The sequence below is a fragment of the Haliotis asinina genome, chromosome 10, assembly GCF_037392515.1.
Source record: "Haliotis asinina isolate JCU_RB_2024 chromosome 10, JCU_Hal_asi_v2, whole genome shotgun sequence".
In the NCBI taxonomy this organism is placed as follows: Eukaryota; Metazoa; Mollusca; class Gastropoda; order Lepetellida; family Haliotidae; genus Haliotis; species Haliotis asinina.
The window spans coordinates 31,148,451-31,164,067 of record NC_090289.1 but is presented as its reverse complement, the minus strand read 5'-3'; the positions used below and the strand labels follow the sequence as shown (position 1 = coordinate 31,164,067).

The 15,617-nt window shown below is 42.0% G+C and overlaps 2 protein-coding genes across 2 annotated transcripts in view; both read left to right on the top strand.

Moving 5' to 3' along the window:
- Window positions 1-4,088, top strand: part of LOC137298638 (mucin-19-like) — a 61,330-nt gene extending 57,242 nt beyond the window's left edge. Inside the window, exons 22-25 of the mRNA XM_067830922.1 lie at window positions 401-679; window positions 2,842-2,922; window positions 3,466-3,582; window positions 4,078-4,088. Coding sequence (XP_067687023.1) covers window positions 401-679; window positions 2,842-2,922; window positions 3,466-3,582; window positions 4,078-4,088 — 488 coding nt within the window. The remainder of the gene's footprint in view (window positions 1-400; window positions 680-2,841; window positions 2,923-3,465; window positions 3,583-4,077) is intronic.
- A 370-nt stretch (window positions 4,089-4,458) lies between these two features.
- On the top strand, window positions 4,459-15,176 carry LOC137297960 (uncharacterized). Its single transcript, XM_067829964.1, has 6 exons — window positions 4,459-4,523; window positions 6,317-6,552; window positions 7,139-7,141; window positions 7,501-7,604; window positions 8,830-8,874; window positions 15,141-15,176. Exons 1-6 carry the CDS (start codon window positions 4,459-4,461, stop codon window positions 15,174-15,176), a joined length of 489 nt encoding a protein of 162 aa, XP_067686065.1.
- The last annotated feature ends 441 nt before the right edge of the window (window positions 15,177-15,617 follow it).

Below are 15,617 nucleotides of genomic sequence, written 5' to 3'. Positions count from 1 at the left end.
ATATCATTTTCTGGAGTAACCCATGGAGTTAACAGTCACATTACCAGCAGAACAAAGAGACTTTATTTTGTGTTACGCCACTTTTAGCAATATCATGGCGGAGAACACCAGATTTGGGCTTCACATAACTGTTCCCATGTGGGGAATCAAACCCGAGCCTTTGGCGTGACGCGCAAACTCTGGACTACCACACCGCCCCTTCTGCCTAAGTGACATTTTCATAACATGAACCCGTGAAAGTTCGGTTAACAAAATGGTCTTTAGCAACCCATATTGCCATACGAGACGACTAATGGGATCGGGTGGTCAGATTCGCTAACTTAGTTAATCTATTTCATCTGACAAATCTTTGCCTTGACAAGTTTGTATCCATTTAGAATCACTGTTTCTCTGCAAACAGCCTGTACTGACGGAAACTGGGGCCCAAGCTGTACGCGTAGATGTGCCTGCGGTCCCAAAGCCACAACACCTGCCTGTAACCCCATCAACGGAAATTGCACATGTAGCCCACACTGGACAGGAGCAAACTGCACGACACACGAGGACGAGTGCTCACGGGATGTGCGTGGTAACGGAACATATGTCTGTGGTAATGGAAACTGCACGAATACCCCGGACAGTTACAAATGTTCATGTAAGGACGGATACAAGTTCAACCCGTACAAAATGCAGTGTGAAGGTATGCTAAAGATTTTCCAAGTATAACGTATATTATCACCGCAATAGTCCAGTTAGTAACAGGATTATTTTTTATATCATTTGTTTATCAGTTACCAATTGCCGTTCATTGTCAAAATTAACAATTTAGCAATTTATAGGACTGTTTAGCATTTTTTCAAGTTTAACGTAACAGTAAATGAAAGATATGTTACGAGAACAGAACACTATCACACATATTCGACTAAGGGCTGATAGTCTTATTGAGCGAACTGCATCATTTGCTTTGGACCCGTGTAGAGCCGAGGTCGATATAAATATTCAGGAACCCATGCTTGTCGTAAGGGGCGACACTAACGGGATCGGGTCGTCAGGCTCGCTGACTTGGATGACACGTCATTGTATCGCAGTTAGTGAGTGAGTGAGTGAGTGAGTTTAGTTTTACGTCGCACTTAGCAATATTCCAGCTATTTGGCGACGGTCTGTATATAATCGAGTCTGGACCAGACAATCCAGTGATCAACAACATGAGCATCGATCTGCGCAATGGGGAACCGATGACATGTGTCAACCAAGTCAGCTAGTCTGACCACCCGATCCCGTTAGTCGCCTCTTACGACAAGCATAGTCACCTTTTATGGCAAGCATGGGTTGCTGAAGGCCTATTCTACCCAGGGACCTTCACGGGTCGTATCGCAGTTATGTAGGTCGATGCTCATACTGTTGATCGCTGGATTGTCAGGTCCAGACTCGATTATTTACAGACCACGGTCATATGGCTGGAATATTGCTGAGTGCGGCCTGAAGATAAACTCACTCACTCACGGGGCGGTGAGGTAGCCTAATGGTTAAAGCGTTCGCTCGTCACGCCGAAGATCCGAGTGCGATTCCCCACATGGGTACAATGTGTCAAGCCCATTTTCTGGTGCCCCCGCCGTGATACTGCTGGAATATTGCTAAAAAGCGGTGTAAAACTAAACTAAACTCACTCACTCACTCACTCACTCACTCACTCATACGAAATGTAATATGGTGCCATTAGCACTGTCTTTGTTGTATTGACAACTCTATCTTGCCTTAACTGTTACTTTCAGTGTTACACTCTGTATGTAACTGAAGATATTTACTGCTTGACAAGTATTAGATGAGCCACGACCTGACAAATGACCCCAATTTGCATATATGGGAACGCCCTCCAGAACATTCCATTTGAAACAAGAGGGAAACAGGTTGTCGTCTAAATATTAAAATGTTCAATTTCCTCATGCGAATCGTGTAGTTGCTTAACGAGACAGGTGATAAACAGTAGCAGTATTGATTTCACGCCGTCAGCGTGTATTGCACGTGCTTAGTCCCCGACATACCTCATGTACCTGTAGTAGCCGAGTGTATTCGTCTACATTCCTTGCCCAGCCTACTTGTCACAAACACGTTTACTGCGCAGGCTCATCTAATGCGTGTCAAGCAGTAGAGCAAGTGATCCAGACACGTGAACGGTTGTATCAAGATCTTCCAGGATATGATCACACATTTGGTACTAACACCATGCAAAAATTCAGAGCGGCAAAACCGTATCCTTGTTTTATGCGGTATCTAGATTAACCTAATAACACATGATTTTCTTTCTTAATGTCAAATATTGCCCTTGTTTACAAGGCTTGAGTAATGATGCCAGCGGAAAAATGTCAGGTTAGAAATAGTTATCTTTGTAAATTTGTAGAACGTGCATGCATGTTGTGATTGTACATGTTGTTGTATTTACATGTCTGTTGTTCACGATACTGCATGAAATGTTGTAGTCCGATGTGTCGTTTTCGTAAAATTGCATCGACTGTTGTATCCTCTTCGGTACAGTACATACACTGATGGAAACAAATACAGGAACATGGGAACATTCAAGAGCTCCTTCAATATGATCCAGTTTTCATAGCCAGCTTTGAATACCACTATGGGAGGAAATATGAGAATACATAAAGGAACGCAGCTGTTAAGTTTCGTTCCCTTATTTTTTTCCTTAGTATATATTTGCTTCCCAGACCGTCGTACAGCTGTTGAATGCGTCGTCAAACAATCACATACTCATGATGTTGTCATAACTGTTCAAATGACACAGATTTTTTCAGAGATATTCCGCGAAAGTGTAAAGGATTTTGTCGTCTCTATTGTGTATCTGTTGCACTTCAGACATAGATGAGTGTACAACGATGCGTGGCAAGGTCTGCGTACAGAACAGCTCCTGTGTTAACACCGAGGGTGACTACGTCTGTAACTGCCACAACGGTTTCCGATTACTGGCTGATAACGTCACATGTGTTTCCAGTCAGTTCTTTTACATCTTTATACTTATAAACCTTACATTGAAAAACTGACGTCATAATTTAACTTTTACAATGTCTGTGTCAATAACTACAAACGACAAAGCTTCATAAATCTATTCGACAATGTTATAGGTCTAAGGAAGGCGGTGGTCCTGGGGAAATTGTGGATTTGGGGGGTCATAATGTCCTGACATTATTGACGGATGGCTCTTAATGATAAGAAAGGGGCGGTGGGGTAGCCTGGCGGTCGAAGAGTTCGCTCGTCACGCCAAAGATCCGGATTCCATTGCCAATATGGGTACAATGTTTGAAGCCCATTTCCGGTGTCCCCGCTGTGATATTGCTGGGATAGTGCTTAAAGTTGTGTTAAACCATATTCACTCACCAACTAAATGGTAACATATTATATATCCTGAAGAGATTAAAGATGATCCGTACTGAACGCCCGATAAGCATGATTCTATGTTGTGCTGTTTCTCTGTGACGACAGTCCGACTGAACGACGCCACGATCACTACCACTACCACTGAGACAACCACCACTGTGCACCAAAGTAGTAGCACCAGCACCAGCACCAGCACCAGCATGAAACCCACGGATAACAAAGGTAGTTGCACTAAACACGCATTTGGAATGAAATGTTTGTTTTAGAATAGTAGTATTTAGTCGAACCCGTCTATGTTTCTATCCACGTAACGATATGGTGTCGAAATGTCCAATGAGCCCAAGCACAGGCAAACTGTAGAGCAAATATGGTTGCGCAACAGAGAGAAAGTGACCAGTACTTCTCTCGCTTCGGTTCGAATAATATTTTGGGGGAATGGAGAAGAACGATCTGTTTTCCCAGGAGTGGAGCATTAAATGTTGAATAAAATATATTTCACGTGAGTAATTATTAAATATATGGGATTGGAAATCTGAGAGCACAACCCCGGCGAAGAAATGGGTGTGTACCTTTGATAGTGGCAATAATTTATTTTGACATGGAAAATATTTTTCGAACTGAAGAGAGGGAAGTACGTTCCCAACCTTTGCTCGCTTCGCTCACATGTAAGAAGACTTGTCATTTTCTCTCTGTTGCGCAACCCTATTTGCTTTACAGTTTACCTGTGATCCAATGGCCAAATGTCCAGTTGTTCCAAGTGTTCAAATGTGTAGTGTATTATTTTATGTCCTGTATCTGGAGCAACATTTGGTTTCATTTTTTTCCCTCCCCACGTTTTGGTGAAGTATGCTCTTTTTTGTACCGTATGCTTGTTCTTTATCCTCACATTCACACTATTACCACAAATATAAGATTGTTAGCACCCATGATCATTTGGAAAGGTGTTTAATCGTCAGTTGTCATTTTATGACTTCTCTGCCGCTTTCATATCAGGTAACTAATCTATAGGCACTTTTACTAGAACTCTCTATCCCCCTGGCTGTTGGGCTCGGCGTTGGTATCCCCTTACTCGTCATCTTCGTCGTCATCATCGCTGTGATGGGCGTCTGTCTCTACAGGAGACGTGGCTACAAAGCTGACGCACTGGTCAACGACAACGATCCGTGAGTTGTAACTGTATGTGCGCTAACGACGTAGGTTGGTTGGCTCGGGCTCAGGGAACATAGCCAAACATACAGATACATGAACCCATGGGCCCTGAGGGACCAATGAACAACGTATTTGTCTTACTGAACATTAACACGAATGTTAATTTTAAACTGTTTAAAGCACGGTTATTGGACTATAAGAATACAGGCCTTAAAGAACAGGCGAAACGTTACAAACACGAAAGTACGAAGTTCCAGCGGGAAACATAGAAATATTATTCGCTTGTACGCCGGGTACATTGATTGGCTCGGCCAATTTAGAAAATGAAAAGTTATGAAATTATTATACCTGGAGGCCCAGGTTCGATTCCCCACACGGGTACTTGTCTGGTGTGCCCCTCCCTGATATTGCTGGAATATAGCTGAAAGCGGCGTAAAACCCAGCTCACTCACTCATATTTAGAGTTATGCATACCATAATAATTCAGAGTGGAAATAGCTGTTTTAATTTGGTGAAATGCTACTGTTAGAGCAGAACATGCTTTTCGCGAACACCTGGTGTCATCACTAATATTCCATCATCCATTCAAATAGCAGGCCTGATAGCGGTTCTAGACCACTTACCCTCGGGGTACATTTAATCATATAAGTCTACAGGTGAAAGATGAGTTGCTTTTTGTATAACACTCGAATTCGAAAGTGTTGTCAGCGGCGTAATATGATTCTCGCATAGGCCTCTTCGTCAAGTCACACTTTCTCATTGCCGGATGAAGTGAGACAGGAAACATCTCAGGGAAACTTAGCTTGATTTTGTCTAGTTAGTCTTTTACGACAATCATGGGATTCAAACCCGGACTTTGATGGGTAAACTTGATTTCGGAATAGCATAAAGTGATTTTGTGATATTTTTGAACTGCCAATTATAAGAAATTGTTTGTAAGATGTTTCTGAAATGATGTTAATAAATTTGTTTCATCACATTTTACATCGCTCTCATATTTTAGATAGATGAATCGTTTTTAATTCCTCCAAATTGATACAGATTCTTTAGATTGTATCGCCAAATTGTTGACACGCATGGGGTAGGTATCAAAAGTGTTTGAAGCGACGTACAATCTTTCTCGAGGCTAACCTTTCTTTAAGATACATATATAAGAAAGATCAATATGCCAAACGTTGATGAGGTTTATTATGTGATTTTTTAACACATTGTGACAAGGTCTTTAATCCAAATTGTTCTGGCGAGAAAACATCAAAGCGATATCCTTTGGACACTAAGAGTTCATCTCAAAATTTCCAAACTGCCCCTTTTCAATTGAGGCATCGGTTGTCACTGACAATGCTCCACGTTTGCTTACTATTTGAGTAGTGGAAGTAAAAAACGGTTGCTTCTGAGACACAGGCGACATTCACGACAAGCTAGATAAATGTACGTTACCTTGCCATCTCATACTGTTGAATTTTCTTAAGAAGATGCGTGATATTTTTAAACACACTTTTAACACTCGATTTACTGCAAAAGAAAAAACACTAGTTGAATAGTTTAACAGCACGATTTTGAAGGTATATCTTGTGTGTGTTTTTTGGACAAATTGAAGATGATTAAACTCTGACGGTTTTTAATACTATTTGATCTTTGTAATATTTTATATTTTTCTTTTTTGTTTCTTCTATTTGTCTATTTTTGTAATTTTCTTTTTCTTTGAGGGTAGGTGGGGTGAGCTCGTGTTAAAAATATTAGTTTAGTGTGCGCACAGATCCATTCAAGAACCTACTGCCATAATGTTACGAATGCCCCTTAATTGCAGGTACAACGTTAGACCAGCTTTCGGAAGTTGGACCTCTATGTTTGGTAGTCACGGTCGTCGACGCAACGATGACGCCATGCACGGGATGTATAATAAATACTACAGTAACTGGGACACACCGGGCAACACATTTAAGGGGACAACGCTAGGGGGCGCTTCCAGCATGAGGTTTTACCAGTCCCCCAAGAAGAACAACCCCCTGGAGTTTATACCGCACACGCACCGATCCGACGCCCGTATGTATTCAGTGACCCCAGCAAGCTAGTGTTCGTTTGCTGAAAGTTTGCTCAGTATTTCAGCTTTATCAAGGTTTGTTGGATTAAGTGTGAGGAAAACCCGTCTTTATAGCTTGGCGAAACCATACAAACCCATAGACATGATCAGGGATCCGATCCGGCTAAAAGACGCTACTCTTCACAGCGATCTTTCACCAATGAGCCCTCGAACGTACAGTTTTAAAAAAAAAGCATTTATACTTTTGGAAAAGCCTATAATCTTCAATTTCCGAGGAGGGGCAGTACAATTTTATGAGATATGGGTAGACTTAGCTGTGGTGCAGGTTGACACCAGTGACCGGCCCCGGGTTAGTAGGTTGGGGCGGATGTCATGCCTGGTTATGTCACTGTGCCTCAGCCTCGTGTGGGAGGGAAAGCCGAAGTAATGCAGATCTCAGGTGTTTGCTACTTTGGTGAAACCATATCCATTTTTTAAAACTAGAGCAAACCTTATATCTTAGATACTGGACCGCCTCCTCGGTGCAGTTGTTAGAGCGTCCGCCGGGTGAGCGGAAAGTGTCCCCGTTATGCCAAAAGACGTTAAAAGGTGGTACTTGTTGCTCCCTGCCTAGAGTCGTCATCATTGGGTAAAACAAGGACTGGTCGGCTCGGTGTATGGTGTCAACGTGGGGTATTCATGCTTAAGTGAGGCATGGTATCTCAATGAACTGGCGCTAAAGCTTAAGTCTGGGCTGGTACTAGCAGCCACTCATACGCACGCATGCACGTCGTCATATGAGCGAAATATTCTCAAGTACGACGTTAAACCTCATGTCACCTCACATCTATTAAGGCAATATAGTTTCCCTACTGGTGTATGAAGGGCCATGTCACTGTTTGGTGTTTGGGTTGAATGTTTTGTGAATGTGAATTCAGCTTCGACTTGTTTGTATCTCCTCCATTTTATAGTGACGCCATCTTCGTCTGCGCAAGGGGACGGCGGCCACAACCCTTCTCGCGACTCCAACTTCTCCTGGGACTTCCTATACCGAGCTCTGAAACCTGAGGAGGATGTGAGTCGAATACTGTAAATTACAGCGGAAGCTGTCAAAACCGGCACCTGTCTAATCCAGCAAGTTGTCAACAGCGGTGTACAAATCTAAGTCCCTACTGTGGCTTGTATATTTATCGTCAGCTTTACAGTCCAGCACATTGTCTAAAACGGATGATTTCTGCAGTCCCAATGGGTGCCGGATTAGACAGCTTCCCTTGTACTCCCATGAAGTGTCTCTGTACAACGTGATAGTGCCTTCGTAAAACGTGTTAGTGTATCCGTGCATACCACTGTCTCCGTGTATTCATATCAGTGTTTCCTACGTTATTTCCGTGCCTCCGAACATATCACTGTCAGTCCAGGATGTCAGTATCTCTGTACCTCCATATCCGTATAGCCCTACAACAGATCAGTGTCTCCCTACAATATATCCATGTATCCTACAGCAGTTCATTGTCTCCATGTTACACACTATACGCTTCTATCAATGTCTCTGTACACTAATGCATTGGTTTACACTCTATAGTTGTATTTACATACCCATAGACTTACATTAACATGTCAAATAAAATGTATTCTTACTCAATATTAAGTTAGCCTTGTCAATTTAAAATCATCTTACACTCATAAAATATACATTACAGTCTATATGTCAGTATTCCTGAAAGAATAAATATCGCTAGCCGATGTGTTTACGTTGTTATAAGAGTGTTGCCCAGTGAAACAGAACTGAAAATACGAAACCCCAATACGAAAATAATCACCCCAGTATTACCTGTTTCTTTATGTTTATACATTTCATTATAGTCTTTATCGCTATAAAGGTTTATATAACGAGAAGAGTATAGTGCAGTGAAACAAAACTGAAAACACGAAACTAGAAATAATCACTCCAGTATTATCTGTTACTTTGTGTTTATACATTTCATTATAGTCTTTATCGCTATAAAGGTTTATATAACGAGAAGAGTATAGTGCAGTGAAACAAAACTGAAAACACGAAACTAGAAATAATCACTCCAGTATTATCTGTTACTTTGTGTTCATACATTTCATTATAATTTGTATCGCTATACAGGTTTATATAACGAGATTTGGCTTTCATTTCAAGCGCGAGATTATACTCGGATGTATTGCATACATGTATATTTGTGTTTCAAATTTTATTAAAAGTTTTCAACTCAAGTATCACTCTCTGTGCTTAATAACGTACGGTCTACATACAAATTGTTTGTATGTTTCAGTTCCGACTACAGAGACCAATCCTGTCACCTTCTGAGCCCTCTCAGGTAATCCAACTCTGTTCCGTTCCATGCCCCAAGGGATGAAGCTTAAGGGTGGCCCACCCGTCTAAAGGGCGGATACTGTTGGTCCTTTGGGCATGCCAGAAGCCTATGGTCATGTGTTCGAATCCCGGTTTGTCCCAATATGACTTTGGATTTGCCTACACAATGCCGTGGGTTTGAGCAAAGTGGTAATCATCGAAGATGTTCATCACTTCCGGTGTGCCTCCATAATGAAGGTGCCAGGGACGGTTAGGGTAGACTGGGGGTAAAGCGTTCGCTCGTCACGGCGAAGACCCGGGTTCGATTCCCCACATGGGCACAATGTGTGAGGCCCATTTCTAGCGTCCTCTGCCTTGATAGTCACTGACCGATCGGGTGGTCACGCTCGCTGACTTGTTTGACTTATGTCATCATGTCCCAGTAGTGTACGTCGATGCTCATGATGTTGATCATTTGATTGTCAGGTCCAGACTCGATTATTTACGGTAGGCCGTCATATATTGCTGAGTGTGACATCAAACAACAAACACATATACAACGATTACTGATTACAACATAATGTTTTTGACACCGTAAATTATGGTCACAGATGTTTGTGATAGGATTTGAAAACTACAGATACGTTATTTTCTTGTATAGGTGACCGCTTTACGTCACACTTACAATTTTTAACTTGAAAAAAGTGAGTGAGTGAGTTTAGTTTTACGCTGCACTCAACAATATTCCAGCTATATGACGGCGGTCTGTATATAATCGAGTCTAGACCAGACAATCCAGTGATCAACAACATGCGCATCGATCTGCGCAATTGGGAACCGATGACATGTTTCAACAAGGTCAGTGAGCCTGACCACCCGATAGTCGCCTCTTACGACAATTACAGTCGCCTTTTATGGCAAGCATGGTTTGCTGAAGGCCTACTCTACCCCGGGACCTTCACGGGTCTTAACTTGAAAACAACGACACAACGCATAACTGATATATATACTTAAGTTATTTCGCAAGACTTCCATGGAACCTCTGCAGACACTCCACAGACCCTCCGCAGACACTCCGCGGCAATTATGAAAATATTTCTGCGTAGAACGCAAACATAACGGAAAACTGCTGTGGATTATTTGAGAGTAAATATTTGCAAAATTATCTATTCTATTTAGTTAAAATTTGCGCTCTCGCTCGGCTAATTTTCACTCGTTTCGTACACGCCGTACACCTGTAATAATCTCTCTATATTTGGTGCGGACTACTTAGGTTATACCTATGAAGACATTATCGTCAATTGCCGACGCGCTAGGCAGGAATGAGTGTGTGAGCGATATTCCAGCCATGTGGGATCGATTTGTACACAATCGAGTTTGGAGAAGACAATCCAGTGATGAAAAGCATGAGCATGGATCTCCCCAGCTGGGATACGATGACATGCCAGACCCATTCGTAACTACTCGTGTCATCCCGACAAGACGGACGGCGTCTTCTTGTAGGTCACGGAAAGAGACGAGTAGTTACGAATGATGCCAGACCACGCGATCCTATTAGTCGCCTCTTACGACAAGCATGCGTTACTGGAGATCAATTCTAACCCAGATCTCCACAATACGCCAGGCAAAAAGTCGAACATAGTTTATGACAAATGAGTTGGTGCTTGACTCGCAACGATAACGAATATTCTTTTTCCCGAAATCTTAATGTTTATAATGGCACTTATGATTTTGTTTCACGCGAGGTAATTTAAAGCGCCGTTCAGCATATATTCCACAGCTTGTTATGACAGAGTCTGGCGTGACACATCACCCACTTCTTGTCGACAAGAGTATATAATCTGTGCACACGAATTCAACGTGTACGAAGCCCATTTCTACCATTTCCAGCTGTGATACTGCTAAGGATTGCAAACATTCCCTAGTCTGAGGCGATGGAGTTGCCGAATGGTTCACTCGTCACGTTATGCCATGTTCAGTACCAAATATAATTAAATAATCTGTTAGTGGGATGTTATTTCGCGGGAAGCGAACGGCATTGTATGTTGTTTAAGAGATGCTGAGAACTGCCTTTCATCTCTCCTCAATACTTACATGTGATACTGAAAGCCTTGTATTAGACGCACATTTATGGGCCATAAACATGTCTGTCCCAGTGACTGGATTTTGACTCAACTGACGGCGTAAAGACGAATGATTTAATCACTAGGCAATCCACCATACCGGCTGAAGTTAAAGATAAGATAGCTTAAGCAAGAATTATAGACCCCCACCTCACCACCTGTGAATTACCCCGAATCTGTTGTTCAACGTTACTTCCTTGAGGCATGTAAGTGTGCACATTCAAGGGTGAATTGTTCAGATGTGAAGATACTGTACTGAAAATATATACTAGCCATATAAAGAATCCGTGCATTGTCAAAATAAATATATTATCCTAGTTGATAAGTACGATAAGAATGTCAAAGGTACATATAAACTTCAATGTATGGATCATGAGACCATAACAAGCTGGGAGAATTTCAACTGAAAAGTCAATCACAATGACGTCATGAGTCCACAATCGGGACAGGAGTCAAACCGTGTCACAAGCTCAAAAACGGGTATGTCCACCATCGGCATTGAGAACCGCAGTGAGCCCATCAAACGTGCAAGGTAGACTTGTGGGATATCACGATAGATGCTGTCAAGTTTTGTTGCAAGGTCGAGGACGTTATCTGGAGAATGTTATCCATCTCGTCCCAAACAAGCTCTATCGGTGAATCTGCAAAGCCAAGGCAGTAGGTCAGCGTTGTGGTGTTGCAAAAAAAATCCATAGCAACCGTTGCCGTGAGTGAGTGAGTTTAGCTTTACGCCTCACTCAGCAATATTCCAGCTATATGGCGGCGGTCTGTAAATAATCGAGTCTGGAGCAGACAATCCAGTGATCAACAACATGAGCATCCATCTGCACAACTGGCAACCCTTGCCTTATGAGGGCGGGCATTGTCCTGTTGGAATGTTAACCCAGGGCTATAATATTGCATAAAAGGAATTTGCCACAGGTCGAAGAATCTGATCGCTATAGCCCACACCATCACCAAAGTGCAGTTATTCCACCCCAAATCATCACGGAACCATCACCAAAGATATTCTTCTCCAGGACAGAGGCCTGTTAATAACGCTCTCCCACGCGTCTGTGGGCACGTTGACATCCACCACTAAGGGACTCATCTGTAAAAACAACATTTCTCCACCAAGACAAGGGACTGAGGACATGATTTTGGCACCACATTCGGCGAGCTTGTCGATAACGTTGTGTCAGAATATGTCGTATGGCGGGACGTCGTGGTCTGATCCCGTGATGACGTAAACGTTGTCGAACTGCATTTGGGTGAATGCTGTGAGGTCCTGGGATGGTCCGGGCAGCCATCACTGCAGTCTGAAACCTGTGGCGAAGATGGGTCACCCTTATTCACCTGTCCTGCCTTGGCGTTGTTACACGTGGACGTCCAGAACGTGGCCGATCGATGACGTCATGTGAGTTGTGGTAGCGTCTCACCCGTGCAGAAATGGAGTTCCGGTGGCAGTGGAAATGTGTAGCCACTTGTCATTGAGACATTCTCCAACGGACCATCCCTATGGCCTCATGACGTTGTGCAGACGTTAGCCATAGCATGCTATGCGTTTCAATAGCCGCTTAATTTTTTTAACAATCGCAAGGGCACGGATTGAGCTTTCCAAAGTGACAGCATTGTGTGGAATTCATTTGCTCTGTTTCTGTTTCCCGGAATGCACGTGCAACAACGTATTGCATATCTCAAGGACGAAACCACTGGCGTCACGGAACGTGGCACGTGCATGCATGTTGGATACACATCACTGATCTCTGAGTTTCAATTCTTATGTGTCTACACAGGTTTGATAAATTTAGATTTTAAATTTTTGTAAGCACAGTTTCTTTATGTGCCTAGTATATAATGGAAAACAGAACAAAGTGCGTTTACCAAAATCATACACAACTATTCATGGCACATTTGTTATAAAGTAACAGATCTTAATCATTTTGTCTCAGCTGAAGGAAATGCCTAATATACCGTTAAAAAGGTAAGGAATATTCCATTTTGTGAACATACCACTAGTCAATGCCAGGGCACGTGAGAAAATGTAACATACATGTATATCCATACAGATGAAACACTAAAACGATAGAATTGTACTTATAATCTTCATGCCTAATACATTACACCCGCGTTAAATAACTATGTCCACGCACAGCCTATTTCAATAACTACCTTGTTGTTTGACAGTTTGACTAGTTAAATTGTCTAGGATTTCAGTTTTATGCCACAACGAAGCACATGTGATACATGTGGTCTCACCTTAGGCAAGTGAGTTTGTTAAAAAATTCCTCTGTTCATGCAGCAGAAAATGGGTACCCAGTGGGATAAGTCTATATGACTATGTGACTATAATCTTCGGGCACCCGGGGTAATAATAATCGCTTTGTACCGCTTCTAGCGTACCCATCCGTTTAATTCAGCGCATTACACATGACTTTGTTATTATTTTTAATTCACCGTTGAATATTGCTCCCCTTAGACATGCCAGAAACGGTAGATCGTGTGTTCGAATCCAGGTTACCATCGATGATGTTGATACGGTTTATCAACACCATCATCATGACAAGCATCAACTCAGGTTTTCTATTCACAAAATTCTCACAAAACTTTGATATAAATGGAACATGGTTGACTGAGTGAGTGATTGAGTTAATATTTAACGTCACAGTAGCAATATGTCGGCCATATCGTGACAAGGGAATATTTTTGAAAGCGACATGAAGCCCAGTTCACACATCTCACCCATATTTTACCAGATTACGTTTTCACATCGTGAGGGTAAATCTAACTCTCAGCGTGACAAGATAATCCATCGACAATTTGTGAAACATGTACAGCAAGTTAACTCAAACAGCACTACTAACGTGTGAACCTACCAACCTAGACACCAGTGAAGAATACGCAGAGGGAGATTTTTAATGTACAGTACAGTACAAACGATACTACGTGACTCACCCAAGATACCAGCCTAGTGTTATAATGTTTAGGATTCAATTCAACCTGCCCCCATTGATTTTGTTAATCTTGGTTTCAAATTCTCCAGAATCTAGTTTAAACTTGTCAACATTGCACAACTTGTTTTTCATGTTTGATCATATTGTCAGACTCTTTACTTTCAGCACCCGTGAAAGTCCGGGTTAGAATCGATCTTCAGTATTGCATGCTTGTCGTAAGAAGCGACTTAACGGAATCGGGTGGTCAGGCTCGCTGACATGGCTGGCACACATTATCGGTTCACAGTTGTGCAGATTGATGCTCATGCTCTTCATCACTGGTTTACCTGGTCCAGATTATTTACAGATCTCCGACATGGAGCTGGAATATTGCTGAGTAATTCATGAGTTAAAACGTAACTCATTCACTCACTATTTTGCTTTATCGTGTCAAGAATTGTGCATCTCGAAAATACTAAGTAGACTTCGGGCAGTTATGTTTGAACATAAACATATGATTGAAAGCAAACCTAAATAGATAAACTCGGTTTGCATAGTATTACGCAACACGTAAATTAATATATATACCCAGGAGGCTTATGCATTTGGTATACACATACCATGCGGTATACGCATATTTCTTTGTATACCGGGTCGGTAAACAAGCCAATTACTGCACACATAAATACCACTACTGGTACAGCTGGTAATAGTAAACATGCATATGTTGATTTTTTATACGCATTTACAAAAGACAGATTTATTCTCTAACCGTAACCGTAAGCGTAAGCGTGAGGAAGAGGTGTCCCGGGTGTGAGAGTGCAGATCTCAAATTTCAATCCATTCACACTATATTTACATTGTAGCACTGTTTAACACCCTACGACCCTTGAAGATCCGGGTTAGAACCCATGCTTGTCGCAAGGGGTAACTAACGAATGGTAAGGCTCGCTTACTTGTTTGACATGTCACCGTATTCTAGATCCATGGATCTATGCTCATGAAGTTGATCCTCGTTGATTGTCTGGTCCAGATTCAGTTATTTACAGACGGTCGACATATAACTGGAATATTGTTGCGTGTTGTGTTAAACACCAGCCAACCACCGCCCCAACATTTCCCACAACCCGTCAACTCAGTTAACGTAATCGGTCACACAGCAAGTGATTCCAGTTACTGGTAGCAAGAGGCTTGTTTGTAGCCTATTTACGTTCTACACCAGGCACGTGTTTATCATTTAAACCTCTCCATTATAGATACCGTCTGGACAGATGCCGGCATCGAATGTGTGAGACAAAGCAAGCCGAACCATCGTACGTCATCAAATGGGATGCTGCAGGATCCGTGTCTCAGAGGTCTGAACTCCCCCAGGACTTGACGCTGTTGTTCTCCTCTAGTTTCGTTCATTTCCTTCAACTGAAGGAGGTGACATTTTCGACTTATCAAGGCAGAACTACACCTGTGTTAAGTGTCGATGAGACGATAAGACATATAAGAACAAATATTTATGCTTAACCCTCACATATATTTAACAGATGCAAGTTGCAGAACTATATCTGTGCTGAATGAAGACATTACTATATATAAGAAAACATATTTATACTTGACCTTGAACCACATTAACATTTTAGTCAGGGTCATATTATATTACGTAACAAGTCTTTCATATATATTTTGTTAACCGTTTTTTTCGATTTCAAATTAATGTGGAATGTAAATCCAATATTTACGGT